The following is an 18,200-nucleotide window of genomic DNA, read 5'->3' on the forward strand; positions in this document are numbered from 1 at the left end:
ATTTATTTTTTTGTTCCTTAACTCTGTGACTCCCGGAGTTTTTTTTTTTTTTTTTTTGCGTTTTCGCTTTGCGCTCCCTGCCTTCCTAGAGCCATAACTTTTTTATTTGTCTGTTCACATAGTCATATGAGGGCTTGTTTTTTGCGGGACAAGTGGTACTTTCCAACGCCACTATTTAATATTGCATATGATGTAGTGGGAAGCGGGGAAAAATTCCAAATGGGGTGAAATTGCAAAAAAAAAAAAAAAAGCTATACCACCACAGTTTTACAGGTTTTTTATTTACGATGTTCAATGTGCGATAAAACTGACTGGTTACTTTTATTGTACAGGTCAGTACGAATCCGGCGATACCTAATATGTATAGTTTTTCTTGCGTTTTGATAGTGATAAAAAAATGTGGGAAGAAGTCAGTTTTATTTTTTTGTCGCCATATGTGTCTGGAGCTGCTTAGGGACTCATTTTTTGTGGGACGATCTGAACCTTTGCCATTGATACCATTCTGGGGTGTGTATGACTTTTTGATCACTTTTTGGATGCTTTTTTTCCGGTTTGCCATTGCGGCACCCATTAAGGTTTTTTGTTTTTTTTTTAGTTCTTTTCATTTTGGGAAAAGGGGGTTGATTAGAATTTTTGTGGTAAAAAAAAATAAAATTACTTTTTTTTTTACGGTGTTCATCTGAGGGGTTAGCTCATGTGATATTTTTGTAGAGCTGGTCGATACGGATGCGGCGATACCTAATATGTCTACTTTTCATTTTTTTTTTTCTATTTTTTAAAAATGTATTTATTTATTTGTTTTTTACTTTATTTTGGGAAAAGGGCACTTTTTTTTTCTTTTACTTGAAACTTTAAATTTTTTTGTAAAACCTTTATTTTTGTTAACTTTTTTCCCATTTCACGTCTTATTGCGCGTGCGCCGGCCATTTCCGTCATGTGCACTCGCCCGGCGATTCTGGTCCTCAGCGTCAGCGCACGATGGAAATGGTCGGCGCATGCGCAGTGAGACGATAGCAGCTGGCTGACTGCGGGAGCCGGAGACGGGATCGTGCAGTAATAAGGAGCGCATGTGCATGCGCGAGACTTGCGCGATCCCAGCCTCAGGGCAGGATGTCACTCAAAGTGAAAAGAGGACGGATAATCGGCTGGATTAGCTTGACTTGAAGCAAGGAGGCCACTGCCCCCTTGACTTCAAGCTGACTCCGAAGATAGCGCGAATGGAGATTAAAACAGTGTTTTTATAAAGTATGCAGCAACCGATGGAGGAATGAAACACATGATTATGAACACACTGGGGGCTACTGTAAGGTAAGGATGTTGGTTTTATATGTGTTTTGGAGGTGACAGTTTCCCTTTAAATGACCCTTATGCTTTAAGCCAGGGATGGCCTACCTGAGGCTCTCCAGCTGTTGCAAAACTACAACTCCCAGCATTCCCAGACTGCCTACAGCTAGCAGCCTATAGCAAGGCATGGTGGGAGTTGTAGTTTTACAACAGCTGGAGAGCCATAGGTTGGCCATGCCTGCTTTAAGCTATAGCTCAGTTTTATGGCATGGATTTTTATAATAAATTACCAGCTTCATCAGGTCTAAGAGATCTATTTTGTGTTGAGGAATGTGGAGAAGGATCCTTTTTAAGTTATTTTGTTGCATTAACATGATGCCCACTCGGCATGGAAGGGCCAAAGGTTTTGTGAGAAGGTAGCCTAGATTGTAAGACATGGTCAGGTTATTCAAATTTGAATAATGTTTGTGGTTACCGGAAGTAGACTTGAATATGTTTTTTGTAACCAAAATCAAGAATGGATTAAAAATGGATGACTTGTACCTGTAGTTCCTGCTGGGTCAATTTCCAGTCTAATAGGAACGTTATAGGTTTTTAATTCAAATTTTTGTCTTCACAGAAAATCCCAGTAAAAACTGTAATGGAAATGTTATATTATCACTAAATTGTAAAGCAGAAGATGAGGATACCATGCAGAGTTCTTCAGGAGAAACTCTCATTACCCTTAATGTACATCCAGGACTTCACAGTACAGATGTATCTTATAATCTCCCTAATCATGAGGAACTTCAAGGGAGTAAAAGATTTCAGTGTGGTAAAGAGTTCAGTAATAGATCAAGACTTTCTACACACAGAAGAATTCTCCCAGGGAAAATGCCGTACTCCTTTGCAGAATGTGAGAAGCACTTCACAAAGAAATCACATCTTGTTATACATGAAAGAAGTCACACAGAAGAGAAGCCGTACTCCTGTTCAGAATGTGGGAAGTGCTTTACAGAAAAATCAAGTCTTGTTAGACATGAGAAAAGTCACATATGCGAAAAACCGTATTCATGCTCAAAATGTGAGAAATGCTTTATTAGGAAATCGCATTTTGTTATACATGAGAAAAGTCACACCGGGGAGAAGCCATATTCCTGTTCAGAATGTTTTAAGTGCTTCCCATTAAGATCAAGTCTTGTTAGACATGAGAAAATTCACAAAGCAGAGAAGCCATACTCCTGCTCAGAATGTGGTAAATGGTTTACAGAGAAATCAGAACTTGTTAAACATGAGAGACGTCACACAGGAGAGCAACCATATTCATGTTTAGAATGTGGGAAATGTTTTACAGATAGATCAGTTCTTGTTAGACATGAGAGACGTCACACAGGAGAAAAAAAGTTTTTGTGTTCAGAATGTGGGAAATGTTTTACAGATAAATCAACTCTTGTTGCACATTGGAGAACTCACACAGGAGAGAAACCGTATTCATGTCCGGAATGTGGGAAATGTTTTACAAATAAATCTAATTTTGTTACACATTGGAGAACTCACACAGGAGAGAAACCATATTCATGTCCAGAATGTGGGGAATGTTTTACTACTAAAATCAAACTTAAGGATCATCAGAAATGTCACACAGGAGAGAAGCTGTTTTGATGTTTTATATATTGAAAATGTTTTGTAAGGAAAACCAATTCTAGAACTCATCAGCTCAGAAGAAACCTTATTTTTTGGAATATAGGAAAGACTATAAGAGCAAAAAGAAATGTTAACCCCAGTTATTCACAGACAGGTTCGTAACTGGGGCTACATAGTAACATGTGTTCCGCAACAGCAAATTTCAGAATAGTAGCACAACGTGTCTACAGCTTGCCAAATCAGCCCAAAATCTGCCAAATTGCAAAAAATGTCAGTCAAGTTGCAAGCTACGTGACTTGTATTGTGTTCTATGATGGCAAAGTTGCATATGACCTGCAACCACATATCCAAGTGTAGTGGCATAAAGCGTGTCACATTTGACGATCAATAGATGCAGTGTCACAATGCGACATTGTGATTTTCATACCATATAACAAATGTGTACATATTAATATTTCATCCTCATTAAAACAGTATTTACAGATAAAATAAACTCTTCTATTTCCTCCACGACAGCGTCACCATTGTCACTGACAGACATAGTTTTTTTGGCTCATATTATACTTTCTCCTAGCGCTGTGACCCTCATTGCTCCTACAGACTAACCCTCCTGTGCGGAGACGGTGATTTGGTGGCATGATGACTATATCACTGATTTATCTGATCGTATGATATTCATATGGTCGCCGAATTGTGATAATTAACCCCATATGTACATTCCTGCGGTTTAATGGTAATCCTATCTAGATAATGGAGCTGAGTGATATATCGGTGGTGGGACTCGCTTGTGATGTCACATCTGTTGATTAACCCCTGAATAATGGGAACATGAATTCAGTGACCAAGTGATGCTCATATATGTGTTTCATATGTATCCTGCCTCCAGCTTTATTACCTGCAGAACATGAATGGAGACATACTGTGGAATTATTAGTATTCTGTACACTCATTGACAAAAATAATTATTCACCAAGGAGTTGTAGAATGGAATTCTACAACTCGCAGCAGCTCTGCAGGAGCAGAACACAGTCTACGGGATGGATTATCGGGCAGAGTTGTTGGAACCTGTTTTTGCTATTGATTTCGCTCCACTTTCTCAGAAATCGTTAAAGGGCATAGTTCACGATATCCGTTTGATTGTGAGTGATGCTCATGTTGAGGATGTGTCATGTTGAGGATGTGTCATGTTTCGTCCTAAGCGGGTTGCCTACTCCTCTAGTGTTGGGGCTACCCTGGCTCACTAAACATAACCCCACCATTGATTGGCAAGTGAGGCAAATAAATGGTTGGAGTGACTTTTGCAGAGAGAATTGCCTCACGACATCTGTTTCTGAGGTCTCTACTAAGACTGTACCATCTTTTCTCTCTGAATTTTCGGATGTGTTCTCTGAGAGTGGTGTTCAGGAGCTGCCCCCTCACAGGGAGTACGATTGCTCTATTAATCTCACCCCAGGTGCCAAGCTGCCTAAATCTCGTTTATACAATCTCTCCCAACCTGAAAGGGTCGCTATGCGTGCTTATATCTCTGAGAGCCTGAGAAAGGGACACATACGACCCTCAAAGTCACCTGTTGCCGCTGGTTTTTTCTTTGTTAAGAAAAAAGATGGTTCTTTAAGACCATGTCTGGATTTCAGGGAGCTGAACAGTATCACAATTCGTGACCCTTATCCGCTTCCTCTGATCCTGGACCTGTTTAACCAGATTGTTGGGGCTAAAGTTTTTTCCAAGTTGGATCTAAGAGGGGCATACAACCTGGTCAGGGTCAGAGAGGGAGATGAATAGAAGACGGCCTTCAATACCCCTGAGGGCCATTTTGAGAATTTGGTTATGCCTTTTGGTTTGATGAATGCCCCAGCCGTCTTTCAGAATTTTGTGAACAGAATTTTTATCATTTAATGGGGAAATTTGTATTAGTGTATCTAGATGACATTTTGATTTTTTCTCCTGATTTCAAAACTCATAAGGAACATTTACGTCAGGTCTTGCTCATCCTGCGGGAGAATAAATTGTACGCTAAACTGGAAAAATGTGTGTTTGCGGTTCCAGAAATTCAATTTCTGGGGTTTCTTCTCTCCGCTTCTGGTTTTCGCATGGACCCCGAGAAGGTCCGCGCTGTGCTTGAGTGGGAGCTTCCTGAGAATCAGAAGGCGCTGATGCGTTTTTTGGGTTTTGCCAATTATTACAGGAAGTTTATTTTGAATTATTCTTCTGTTGTTAAACCACTCACTGATATGACTAGAAAAGGGGTAGATTTTTCCTCCTGGTCGGTAGAGGCGCATAAGGCCTTTTCTAATATCAAGGAGAGTTTTGCTTCCACTCCCATCTAGGTACAACCTGATATTTCTCTACCCTTCATAGTTGAGGTTGATGCTTCTGAGGTGGGTGTGGGTGCGGTCTTGTCTCAGGGTCCCTCTTCTGCCAAATGGCGACCGTGTGCCTTTTTCTTGAAGAAACTCTCCTCCGCAGAGAGAAATTACGATGTGGGAGATAGGGAGTTGTTGGCCTTCAAGTTGGCTTTTGAGGAATGGCGCCAATGGCTAGAGGGAGCCAGACACTCTATTACCATAAGAATCTGGCCTACTTGGAGTCAGCCAAGCGTCTGAACCCAAGACAGGCCAGATGGTCTTTGTTCTTTTCAAGGTTTAATTTTGTTGTCACGTTCCGCCCTGGGGTTAAGATGTGAGTGATCACAGTTTTAAAATTGATCAGTTTCTTGGGGAAGGCTGTACAATTAAAAGGAGGCTCTAGGATCTTCTCTGGCCCCCTTTAGCCTAGATAGAAGATGAGATACATTTGGGCATGGAGGCATACATATTCTGTATGGTATCTTGTGGCACATTTACCCTCTAATGTTACAGCTGGACCTGTAGATCCAGCACACTTGTAGGTTGGTGAAGCTGGCATCCCTTCTGGTCCCATAAATGCTGGATTGGTGATAAATCTGTTGACTGTGCAGCTAATTAAGTGTTGTAATCTATGTGGAGACATTCCTAGGAAACCCTTGAGAGCATTATGCTGCTGAAAAATGCCAGGTGGAAGCTCTGCCATGAGAGGAGCACATGTGGTGGCAGGATGTCCTGTACATATTGCTAAGCAGGTAATTTCCCTCATATCACTACTGGGGTGACCAACTGTCATATGAGATGGCTCCCCTGATCATCACACCAGCTGAGATAGGAATGAAGTGCTCACCACCAGGTCTCCATAATTAAACCAGACTGTCATCAGATCCCAAACAGAACCTAAAGACAATACGATTGCAGTCTGTAGCAATCCAGGTTTCTCTTTCATGACACCCCTGCAAAAGAAGGCAACGGTGGGTGGCTGTAAATGGCAAGACACGTAATGGGCACAGTGAATGTTTCCCTCTGCTAAGTTCAAAAGTCACAATAAAATTCTTCTAATCACGTGGCTAATTGATACTTGCGCTGCTGGTCCCCAAGAGTGAAGTGGGATATGTTCACACAATGGTACAATTTGATAGTAGTGGAACTGTGCTGCTCCTCAAACAAACGGAATGTTATCCTTTCCTGCAGTTGTCCAGGTTGGCATACCCAAGAAGTCGACACTTCCAGCATCCACTTTGAACAAAACCACTATGGGTTCCTCTGCAAAGAGTCAAGGATCACACAATAGTGAGGTACTGACGAAGCCATGTGCGAAACCCGGGTCGGGCTGTGATGAAAAGTGGTTTTAAGATTTGCTGCCAATTTTAATATGCTTGTGAGTATAATAAAATCTTGGATTTGAATGCATAGAAGGTACCTCACTATTGTGTGATCCTTGACACTTTGCAGAGGAACCTGTAATGGTTTTGTTCCAAGTGGATGCTGGAAGTGTCGACATCTTGGGTCTGACAACCTGGACAACTGCAGGAAAGGATAACATTCCGTTTGTTTGAGGAGCAGCGCGGTTCCACTACTATCCTGCTAAGTGCCTAGAAATGGTCAATACAGAGACCGGTGTGTAATAAAGGGGCCACCTGGGTCTGGATGGTGGATAATGAAACTGGGAGCTGCTCATGCATGTCAGTGGATCAAATGATCCTCTCTACTGGTGGTCTATTTGGGCTGTCTGGAGGCTATTTTCCAAGTGTTTGTGTCCTTGTTTAACCACTGCTCCCAACACTTCCTAACAGTTAGGTCAACCTGTTCTCACATTTTCCTGCTGGATCAGTGTGTTATTAGGTTGATTCCCAAGCGAAAGGTCACTGGTTTGAATCCAGGAGCATCCATGAAGATTTCCCAAGAAAAGAGAAACGGCATCATGCAGCTCATAGATAGCGGTATCTCAGCCGAGAAAATTGCCAAACTGCATGATGTGAGCGCCATGACAGTTGGAAGAATCTGAAATTTAAGTTCATCTATCCATTGCAAAGCCAAGAGGTGGACATCCAGGCAAAATATCGGAGTTAAAAAGTCGGCTCATCATAAGGTCTATCAGTTCTGGCGCGACAAACACGGCAGTGGAGGTGGCTCGTATGCTTCGTAATAGTGAGATCACAGACATCCATGCAAGCACCGTGCAACACGCATTACACAAGTCTGGAATGGTGGCCTGAAAAAAGGTAATGAAGTGTCGACTTCAATATCGTCGTATTGGCTTAAGTTTGCAAAAAAGTATGAAGAGCGGACAGTAGAACATTAGAAATTAGTGATTCCGAGCAATGAGATGAAAGTCAATAGACTGGGCTCTGATGGGTGCAAACTTGTCTGGAAGAAGCAAGGGAAAAGTGCTACGGATCGGGAAATTGAAGGAACTGTCAAGTTTGGTGTAGAAAGCCTGATTATATGGGGTTGTTTCAAAGCCAAAAGAAATGGAAACTTGACCAGGAGTTTATATGTGAGTATCCTACAAGATGAGTTACTTTGTACACTCGAGTACAAAAGGTATGAAAAGGACACCGACCTGAAGCATACATTGAGATTGGTGAAGAAATGGTTCAATGACAATAAAGGCGCTGGATTGGCCCCCACAGTCCCCAGACTTCAACCCAATTTAACACTTGTGGGTAGAGTTGAAGAAAAAGCTGTATTTATACCCAAGTTACAGTAGTCAACGTGTATACACCAACATTGGGAACATGTAGAAGAGACATGAGAACTGATTTTGGTTGAGACATGCTTGAATCTGATAGAGAGCATGCCCAGGCAGTGTTGAATGCTAAAGGTGGATTTACAAAATACAAAAAATTCAGACCTGGAATTTTAGGAGCAAAACAGTAACAATGCAGTTACATAAGAAGAATCTGCATAACTAATCATATGCTAAATAGTTGCAATTCCAATTTATGTATGAGATAGCCAAGATGATTGTCTATAAAATGATGGTAGTATCATGTTCGAAGCTGTAGTGGATGGTGAGATATGGAGCCTTAAAATCAAAAGTTCAAAACATTGTTACCCATTTGCTCATCAGTGGTATATACTGTTCTGACTTGGTCCATTTTCTCCCACCTGAAGCTGTGTTCAAGGAAGAATTCAGATTAAGGACACTATGAGTTCCCTGGGGTTCTCTGTAACAGACCATTGAGTGTATTAGTATATTGTCATAGGCTGGACTTTTTTTTTTCTTTGATCAGTATCTAACAATAATGGGGTTTCATTTGTCAAATAATTTTTATTTCAAAAATGTTTTTTATTGTTTCATAGACATATGAGTATACGCCGATAGGCGTGAAAAGATTAACATTGACCAAAGCATAACTATGTCGGCATGCTTATACAACAACCAATACAGTATAAATACAGATACTGATATAATCTGTACATTGCAATAACTGGTAGAACATGGGTTTGCAGAAACATCTCCAAAAAGGGGGAGGGGGGGGGGAGAGAATGGAGGAGGGGGGTGGGGAAGTCTGAGGGGATGAGGGTAAAGGGTATTTTAATTCCATCACTCTTATAATCTATCTCACCGTGAACTGGTCGTAATCCTTTCAAAGGGACTACTGGATTATTCGGTGAACCCTCTAAAAATTAATTTGTCAAATAATTTTTGATGTTTCTCTGTGTTGCTCCATGTATGTGCTCTCTAGATCAAACAATTTCTGTAGCTACGCTATTAGTTTTGGTCTTGGGGGTGTTTCTAAGAATGAGTATGATGTCATTGGTGAACAATGCTATTTACATTTTTGGACCCTATTTCAAATCCCTGATAAAGGGACGAGTCCTCGAGATAACAAATTAGTGGTTCAGAGGCTAGATTACATAGTAAGAGTGACAGGGAGCAGCCTGAGTCATTTCCTTGGTCAATTTGAATGGTTCTAAAAGAAAGTATTCAAGCTGTAGGATTTTTATATTGGTCCGAAATGAACTTTCTGAAATTCTGAGATTTTTTTTTAACTTTCTATCACGCTGCAATACATAATGAAAGGGAGATTTTTTGTGAAACTCACCTGTAAAATCTTTTTCTCGTCTTTTCCATTGGGGGACACAGACCATGGGTATAGCCTAGGCCATTACTAGGAGGGACACTATGCAAATAACAAAAGAGAGCTCCTCCCCCACAGGCTATACCCCCAGGCTCCACTAGTAGGACCTCAGTCGGTGCAAAAACAGCCATCGAACCAGTAGCTAGAAGGCCCCAACTGAACAGAACAGACCCCTCCTGCAACAGGCAAGAATGGATGGGAGCTGTGTCCCCCAATGGAAAAGACGAGAGAGATTTTACAGGTGAGTTTCACATAAAATCTCCCTTTCTCGTACATTCCATTGGGGGACACAGACCATGGGATGTCCCAGAGCAGTCCATGGGGTGGGAAAAAAAAAAATGTTCAACACCACCAAGGGGAACGCCTGTGGTCACTCAGGAACCACAGCCTGCAACACCGTTTGCCCGAGGGCAGCATCAGCAGAAGCCAACGAGTGCAGTTGGTAGAACCTTGGAAAGGTGTGCAAGGACGACCAAGTGGCCGCTTTACACAACTGAGAAGCAGAGGCGCGATTACACCTCGCCCAGGACAGGACTGGGCGAAACACCACCTTATCCATATGAAAGACCAGAAAGGGCTCTCGACAGGAAAGAGCAGCCAATTCCGACACCCGCCGGATAGAGGTGATGGCCACCAGAAAGACCACCTTCCAGGTGAGAAAGGTCAACGAAACCTCCCTTAGCGGCTCAAAGGGAGCCGCCTGAAAGGCGAGCAATACTAGGTTGAGATCCCAGTGGTGCAGGGGAGGAACATATGGGGGAACCAAATGCGCCACCCCCTGTAGGAAGGTCTTCACAGGTCTCAGAAGAGCCAGAGACCGCTGAAAGAAAATGGCCAGCGAGGAGATCTGACCCTTAAAGGGAACTCAGGGACATCCCCATTTCCAGGCCCGACTGGAGGAAGGAGAGGACCACCGGAATAGAGAAACGAAGAGGAAAAACGTCTCGCAGAAGGAAAGAAAAGCCTTCCAGGTACGGTAGTAAATTTGGGAAGAGGTAGGCTTCCTAGCCCGGATCATAGTTCTCACAACGGCGTCCGAGAAGCCCCTGTTCTTCAGGATGGCGGTTTCAACAGCCACGCCGTTAAACGAAGCGGCCGTAAATTCGGGTGGAAGAGCGGCCCTTGAGACAGCAGATCCTTCCTGAGAGGGAGAGGCCACGGGACGTCCGCCAGCATTCGAACGACCTCCGAGAACCAGGCGCGGCGAGGCCAATCAGGAGCGATGAGGATGGTCGGGATCCTTTCTGCCTTGATCGTGTGAAGAACCCTTGGGAGCAGAGGCAGTGGAGGAAAGACAAAGGAGGGAAAAGTCTTGCCACGAAGACACCAACGCGTCTACCCCGTATGCCTCCGGATCCTGAGCTCGGGCCAGGAATGTGGGAACCTTGCTGTCGAGTCTGGACGCCATCAGGTCCACGTCCGGGCGGACCCAACGTAGGCAGAGGTCCTCGAAAACTACTGGATGCAGGGACCACTCGCCCGGATCCATCTTGTGGCGGCTAAGAAAAATCGGCCGTCCAGTTGTCTATTCCCGGGATGTACACTGCCGACAACACTGGAACATGCGCCTCCGTCCACTGGAGGATCCCTTCCACCACCTTCCTGCTGCGGGTTCCGCCTTTGTGGTTGATGTAGGCCACCGTGGTGGCGCTGTCTGACTGGACCCGCATCGGGAGACCCGCCAGGAGAGGGGTCCAATGGGAGAGGGAAAGGAAAACAGCCCTGAGCTTCAGAATGTTGATCGGAAGGTGGGACTCCGCCACCGACCAAACTCCCTGAACAGTCTGGGACTGGAGAACACCGCCCCAGACCAGGAGACTGGCGTCTGTGGTGACGACCGTCCAGGAGATAGGGAGGAAGGACCTCCCTGAGGACAGGTTCTGGGGAGACAGCCACCAAGGGAATGCCGACTGTACCCGAGTGTCCAGACTACGTGACGTCCTGTCCCAAAAGGATGGCCCGCTGTAGAGGCCGGGTGTGAAATTGGGCATAGAGAACTGCCTTGAGGCCACCATAAGGCCCAAAACCTGCATGCATTCCTAGAGGGAGAGGTCCCGGGAGTGCAGGAGGCGGGACAGAGTCCTGGATCCGAGAGGCCTTGGATTCCGGGAGGAATACTCGAGCAACCACAGTGTCCAGAAACATTCCCAGAAAGGTCAGCCTCTGGGACAGCTGGAGAGAGGACTTTGGGAAGTTGATCAGCCAGCCGAACTGTTCCAGAGTCTGGACAGTGATCCTGACACTGTCCTCGGCTTGAGAGCGAGAGGGAGCCTTTATCAGGATGTCGTCTAGGTAGGGCAATAGGGATATGCCCCTGACGCAGAGAAGCGCCAAGATCTTTGTAAAGACTCACGGGGCCGTCGCCAGCCCGAAGGGAAGGGCGACGAACTGGTAATGACTGCAACCAACAGCGAAGTGGAGGAACCTGTGGTGAGACTCTGCGATAGGGACATGCAGGAAAGCGTCCTGGATGTCCACTGACGCGAGGAACTCCCCTGGAAGAGAAGCAATGACTGAGCGGAGTGATTTCATTCGGAACCTCCGCAGCCTCAAGTACTTGTTTAGCAGTTTTAGGTCCAGGATCGGACGGACCAATCCCTCCTTCAGAACAACGAACAGATTGGAATAAAAACCTGTGCCCTGTTCCTCCAGGGAACCAGCGAAACCACTCCCCTGGATAGAAGGGAAGAGGCAGCCTGTAAAAGGGCCGAGGCCCGGACCAGATCCCCCGGAACGCGGGAAAGGAAGAACCGTTACGGGGGCCTGGAAGCGAATTCTATTTTTTAACCCGAAGTTACAATCTCCAGGGCCCAGGCGTCCTGGATGTGTGCTCTCCAAACCTGCTGGAAGGAGAGCAGCAGGCCCCCCACCGCAAGAGGTGGGGGCGCCCCTTCAGGCAGAGGGCTGCTTGGGGTTGCGGGGCGAGCGGACTGGGCTCGTGGTCGCCAGGAGGGTTGGGGCTTAAACGAGGGCTTCTTACAGGAATTCTGCGTTTCACCGGAGGAGGGGACCATGGTGGATCTGAAAGAGGACAAGCGACGAAAGGACTGGCTTCTGGAACCCGAAGATCTAGGCCTAAAGACGCGCTTTGACTTAAGACTGGGGCAGATGGGCGATTTTGCCCCCTGTAGCGTCCGAGATAATCTCGTCCAGCTTAGCACCGAACAGCCTGGAGCCCACAAAGGGGAGGTTAGTGAGGGAACGCTTGGAGGAGGCGTCCGCATCCCATACCTTCAACCAAATCTCCCTGCACTGTGTGACGAACAAGGCCGAGACACACGCGAAGAGAGTGCCAATTTCCAAGGAAGCTTCACAAAGGATTTTTGTGGCCTGAGACATCTGGAGAAGAAAGTTCAGGGTGTCCTCGGAGGCGTTCTGCTTCGCTAGGTCCTGATGGTGTCGCTGCAACCATTCAGATAGCGCTCTAGCAACCCAAGCAGAGGCGGGCCGTAAGCCCGTTCCTGCCAGAGTAAAGTTGGCTTTGGATAAGGAATCCAAACGCCTGTCAACGAAGTCCTGCAGAGAGGAACCGTCCAAGACAGGGAGAGCCGTGTTCTTGGCTAGTCTGGCCACAGGTGGGTCTACCTTGGGAGGAGAAGACCATTGTTCCACCATTTCTGGTGGAAAAGGATAAAGAGTATCCATCCATCTAGTGGCAGAAAAACAGTGGTTAGGGCGGTCCCAGGCCTTAGAGAGGACCTTGGAAAATTCGCCATGGATGGGGAAGAAAACCGCCTCTGGTTTTCTGGAATGGAACAGAGGGAACTCCTGATTACTGGTGGAGGGAGATTCCCCTTGAAGATTGAAGGTGTCACTCACTGCCGCCACTAAGTCAGCCACCATAGTGGAGAGCTTAGGCGAGGGTTCCAGCTTAGTGTCTTCGTCCAAGATGGACCATTCCCCTTCAGACCTCTGATCCCTGTTGTGAGGGGAAGAGTCTGAACACGCCTCCAGGCGAGGGGGGGGGGCAGAGTCATCCGAGGGAGGATGCTGCTGCGTACGCTGCCTCTTAGTAGACGAGCGTCCTCTGTGGGAACCACTGTGAGGTGGAGTGGTGTGCACCACAGGATTAGTGACCGCCATGCGCTCAATGAAGGCCATGGCGGTGCGTGAAAATTGCGCTAAGTCAGCGGCCGCCCTAGACATGGCGGATGCCCAGGCAGCTTCTGCAGGCTCTGAAGGGGAGGCGGGGGGACTGGGCTGAGAAGGAGGGGGTGGAGGGCGACCCTGTCCAGGGGCAAGGCAGGAGTCACAGGAGCCTGAGACCGACAGTGGCAGAAAACAGACCGGGCAGGCGTCCATAGGGGCCTAAGTGCAGTTTTGGCAGATTTGGAAGATTTTTGGGGGGACCCTGGCTTTGGCAGTATTCCCAGTACACTGGGAAAAAAACGCTAAAGAGTAGTGTCTCCAACGGCAATTGCAGCACAAAATTGTCCTACCGCGATTCAGGAGGATTCCAGCCACGTGGGGAGAGGAGAGCTGAGGCAGAACAGCAGCGCCGGAAGAGAGAGATAGGCTCCGTCCCAAATCGCGGCCGAAATGGCGCGAAACCCGTGCGTGCGAGGGAAGTTCGAAATGCATCCCCCGGACACCCCGAAAAAAGGGGGGCATAAGGCGCAAAAGCGGGGAAGAGCCAAAGACTGCCAAACCCTAATGCGGAGGCCCCCCGGTCCAGAAAGCAATCGGACAGGTAGGAGGGATCCTGCCTCTGCGCACTGCCAGGGAAATTACTCCCCTGAGAGAGCCCTAAGACAGGATCACCCACCCCTCCACCACTCAGTTCACCCAAGCATAGCCCACCAATGACACATAGGGAGACATGGGGGCGAGGGGGGGGGAGACAGGTCATGTATGAAGCCTATACTTATCAGTCTCCAGTAGTCTTCACCCTCACTTCCAACACCAGCAGGGTTCACCTCTTCAGTCATCTGGCACAAGGAGTGGCAGTGATCTGGATGAAGGGCAGTAGCAGGTGACCCTGGAGCTGGTAGGCCACCAGAGCTGCAGGTCGAGCCTGGTTCCACTTGTCTGCTTGGGGGATAGGAGGTAGCCGGTGACATCAGTTCGACCCCGGCGCTCGCTCCACAGAGAGACCAGAGAAGCGCATGCGACCCTGTGTCTTTAATAGAAAAAATAAAATAAAAAAACAGGAGAAGTGTAGAAAGTGTCAACCTCCTTCACAGACACTAAGCAAAGACTGAGGTCCTACTAGTGGAGCCTGGGGGTATAGCCTGTGGGGGAGGAGCTCTCTTTTGTTATTTGCATAGTGTCCCTCCTAGTAATGGCCTAGGCTATACCCGTGGTTTGTGTCCTCCAATGGAATGTACGAGAAATATCTATTTTCCAGTTGTGGGATTGTGAGGATTTCCACTACTTTATGGTCATGAAGTTTGTCAAGTAACCGAAACAGCATTGTGAAGAACTCCCCAGTATCCGTTCAGTTATTTTACCTCCCTGCTACTTAATCCCCGTGGATACCTACTCCTAACAATGGATGTAGACATCTATGTGTATCAAGGACATGTGTACACACACTTCCGAGACATTCAGTCTGCTTCTAACCACAAGACTGATCTACTTAATTAAAATACACAAGATAACACTTTTGGCCTTGGAAAAGTCACAGTGATTGCTTGTAAGCCATGTGACCAAGCCCTGTTTTGTAAATTGAGTTTCCAAAACTCCATTGTCTCGCTGGCTCAGAGGAGGAGTTTGATACTGTTTAAATTGAACGCCCTTGCTTTCTATTAGATGTGTTTTTGTTCCAGCTAGAGATGGGAAGTTCGGATCTTTTTCATGAATCGATTCATTTGAATCAGTTCATTCAAAAGAACCGATTCATGAATCGGATCTTCGGTTCACTTCCTGAGCCGGCAGAAGCAAGTGAACTGAAGATCAATGCGCATGCTCAGTTCATCGAATCTTCGGTTCACTTGCTGAGTCGGCTCTCAAGTGAACCGAAGGTCTGGAGGGACTCGCTCCTGGCAAACACAGCTCTGCTGCAGTGGAGCAGACTGATGTAATTACACTGTATAGTTATTGCAGGGATTTAGATAATGGTCTAAGAGTTTATTAGTTAAAAGAATCAAATGAGTCAGAGACTCATTTGATTCTTTGAGTTAAAATAATCCTGTCACCGAGTCCCTGCCAGGCTTCCTGCTCTCCTACATTGCTGCAAGCACCCTGTACACACACACAGCTCTGCTGCATTGCTGCAAGCACCCTGTACACACACAGCTCTGCTGCATTGCTGCAAGCACCTGTCACAACCAGACAGCTGAGAAGCTCTGACAGAGGCCTTTCAGAACCTCCTCCTTGAATTTCTGTGTTGTGGTATTCAGCTCCTCCTCTCGTCAGCCTCTCTCAGCTGTCATGTGTTAATTGCTTCCCTTTAAATGCCTCCCCAGAATGCTTTTCTGGGCGGCTTATACTACTTCCTGGAGTGTGTGTGCACGCTGATCTGTCCTCCTGTTTGCGTCAAAGCTAAGTGTACCTTTAACTGTTAATATCTGTTTGCTGGATCCCAGGTGACCCTGACTCCCTCCGTGTCTTGTGTAGGGAGCCGGTGGTCGTGTCCCCTCACTATTGTAGGGTGCTCAGGGCTTTATAGTCAAGGTTCGTGGATATGCAAACCTCCACCATTCGGATCTTTGCATAGGCTGAGCAGCCAGGGAAAGTGCCAGGTCTTCTGCAGGGGTCTCCCTTGGTTCCTTAGTTTTTGGATCCAGCGAGTCGTTTATACATGTCGCTTTGCCTTGTTACCTGTACACATTCCGTGACATTATAAGCCGCCAAAACCGTCTTAAGCATGGATCCGGTTTCACTTTTGGCTGAACGCTTCCAGGGTCTTTCATTGGAGGTAGCTGACCTCCGTAAGACTTTTTCTCAGCTTCAAGTGACCGGTTCAGCTTGCGTTCATGGAGCTTGTTCTGAGCCTAAGATCTCGCTCCCGGATACGTTCTCCGGGGGTAGTGAGAATTTTGTGCGTTTTAGAGAGGCTTGCAAACTCCATTTTCGCCTTCTTCCCCATTCTTCTGGTGATGAGGAACGGAGGGTGGGGATCATTATATCGCTGCTCAGGGGTAACGCTCAGTCCTGGGCCTTTTCGCTGCCGGAGGGGGCACGGCCCCTCCGTTCAGTGGATGAATTCTTTTTAGCCCTGGGTCAGATATATGATGATCCGGATCGTATTGCTCTGGCGGAGTCTAGACTACGTCTCCTATGCCAGGGTAAACAATCCGCAGAAATATACTGCTCAGAATTTCGGAGTTGGGCAGCTGATACTGGTTGGAATGATGCTGCACTCCGAAGTCAATTTTGCCATGGTCTTTCAGAGGGATTGAAAGATGCATTTGCCTTTCATGAAAGGCCTATTTCTTTGGACTCTGCTATGTCTCAGGCCGTTCGTATTGACAGGCGTCTTAGAGAGAGAGGAGAGATCTCTCCTTCCTGTCATACTCGGTCCCAGGACTGTGCAGCGGTCCCATTCTCTGCGCAGGGGTCTCAGTCGCTGTCAGCCCCTTCTGAGCAGGAGCCCATGCAGCTGGGGTTGAGTGCTTCTGACAATAGAAGATTCAGCCCGCATGGGAGGGTTTGTTTTTGTTGTGGAGGTATTAATCATTTGGCAAATATTTGTCCCTCTAGGAGATTCAGGCAGTTCTCTGGGTATAATAAAGAAACGAAGAGGAAAAAATCTTTGAAAAATGTTCCGTCTGTTACTATTGGCAGGATTGAGGCGGAGATTGAAGATTTTCCGTTTGCTTGTAGTTCCCGTTTTGTCCTGCCGGCTAGGGTGGCGCTAGAGAGCAAGAACATTTTTTGTGAGATTTTTGTGGATAGTGGAGCAGCGGTCAATCTCATTGATAATCACTTTGCGATAACTCATGGTTTCCAGGTGTGCGCTTTGAGAAAGGATATTCCTGTGTTTGCTATCGATTCCGCTCCACTTTCTCAGAAGTCATTAAAGGGCATAGTTCACAATATCCGTTTAATTGTGAGTGATGCTCATGTTGAGGATGTGTCATGTTTCGTCCTTAGCGGTTTGCCGACTCCTCTAGTGTTGGGGCTACCCTGGCTCACTAAACATAACCCCACCATTGATTGGCAAGCAAGGCAAATAAATGGTTGGAGTGACTTTTGCAGAGAGAATTGCCTCACGACATCTGTTTCTGAGGTTGCTACTAAGACTGTACCATCTTTTCTCTCTGAATTTTCGGATGTCTTCTCTGAGAGTGGAGTTCAGGATTTGCCCCCGCACAGGGAGTACGATTGCCCTATTAATCTCATCCCAGACGCCAAGCTGCCTAAATCTCGTTTATACAATCTTTCCCAACCTGAGAGGATCGCTATGCGTGCTTATATCTCTGAGAGTCTGAGAAAGGGACACATACGACCCTCAAAGTCACCTGTTGCCGCTGGTTTTTTCTTTGTTAAGAAAAAAGATGGTTCTTTAAGACCTTGTCTGGATTTCAGGGAGCTGAACAATATTACAATTCGTGACCCTTATTCCGCTTCCTCTGATCCCGGACCTATTTAACCAGGTTGTTGGGGCTAAAGTCTTTTCCAAATTAGATTTAAGAGGGGCATACAACCTGGTCAGGGTCAGAGAAGGGGACGAATGGAAGACGGCCTTCAATACCCCTGAGGGCCATTTTGAGAATTTGGTTATGCCTTTTGGTTTGATGAATGCCCCAGCCGTTTTTCAGCATTTCGTGAACAGCATTTTTTATCATTTGATGGGAAAATTTGTATTGGTGTATTTGGATGACATTTTGATTTTTTCTCCCGATTTCAAAACTCATAAGGAACATTTACGTCAGGTCTTGCTCATCCTGCGGGAGAATAAATTATATGCGAAACT

At 46.4% G+C, this 18,200-nt stretch overlaps 1 protein-coding gene across 1 annotated transcript in view; it reads left to right on the top strand.

The window, feature by feature from the left end:
• Window positions 1–2,595, top strand: part of LOC122930606 (gastrula zinc finger protein XlCGF71.1-like) — a gene marked incomplete at its 3' end in the record, with an annotated part of 7,759 nt that extends 5,164 nt beyond the window's left edge. The window contains exon 2 of the mRNA XM_044284110.1: window positions 1,904–2,595. Coding sequence (XP_044140045.1) covers window positions 1,904–2,595 — 692 coding nt within the window. The remainder of the gene's footprint in view (window positions 1–1,903) is intronic.
• Between the last annotated feature and the right edge of the window lie 15,605 nt (window positions 2,596–18,200).

The sequence above is a fragment of the Bufo gargarizans genome, chromosome 1, assembly GCF_014858855.1.
Source record: "Bufo gargarizans isolate SCDJY-AF-19 chromosome 1, ASM1485885v1, whole genome shotgun sequence".
NCBI classification, from domain to species: domain Eukaryota; kingdom Metazoa; phylum Chordata; class Amphibia; order Anura; family Bufonidae; genus Bufo; species Bufo gargarizans.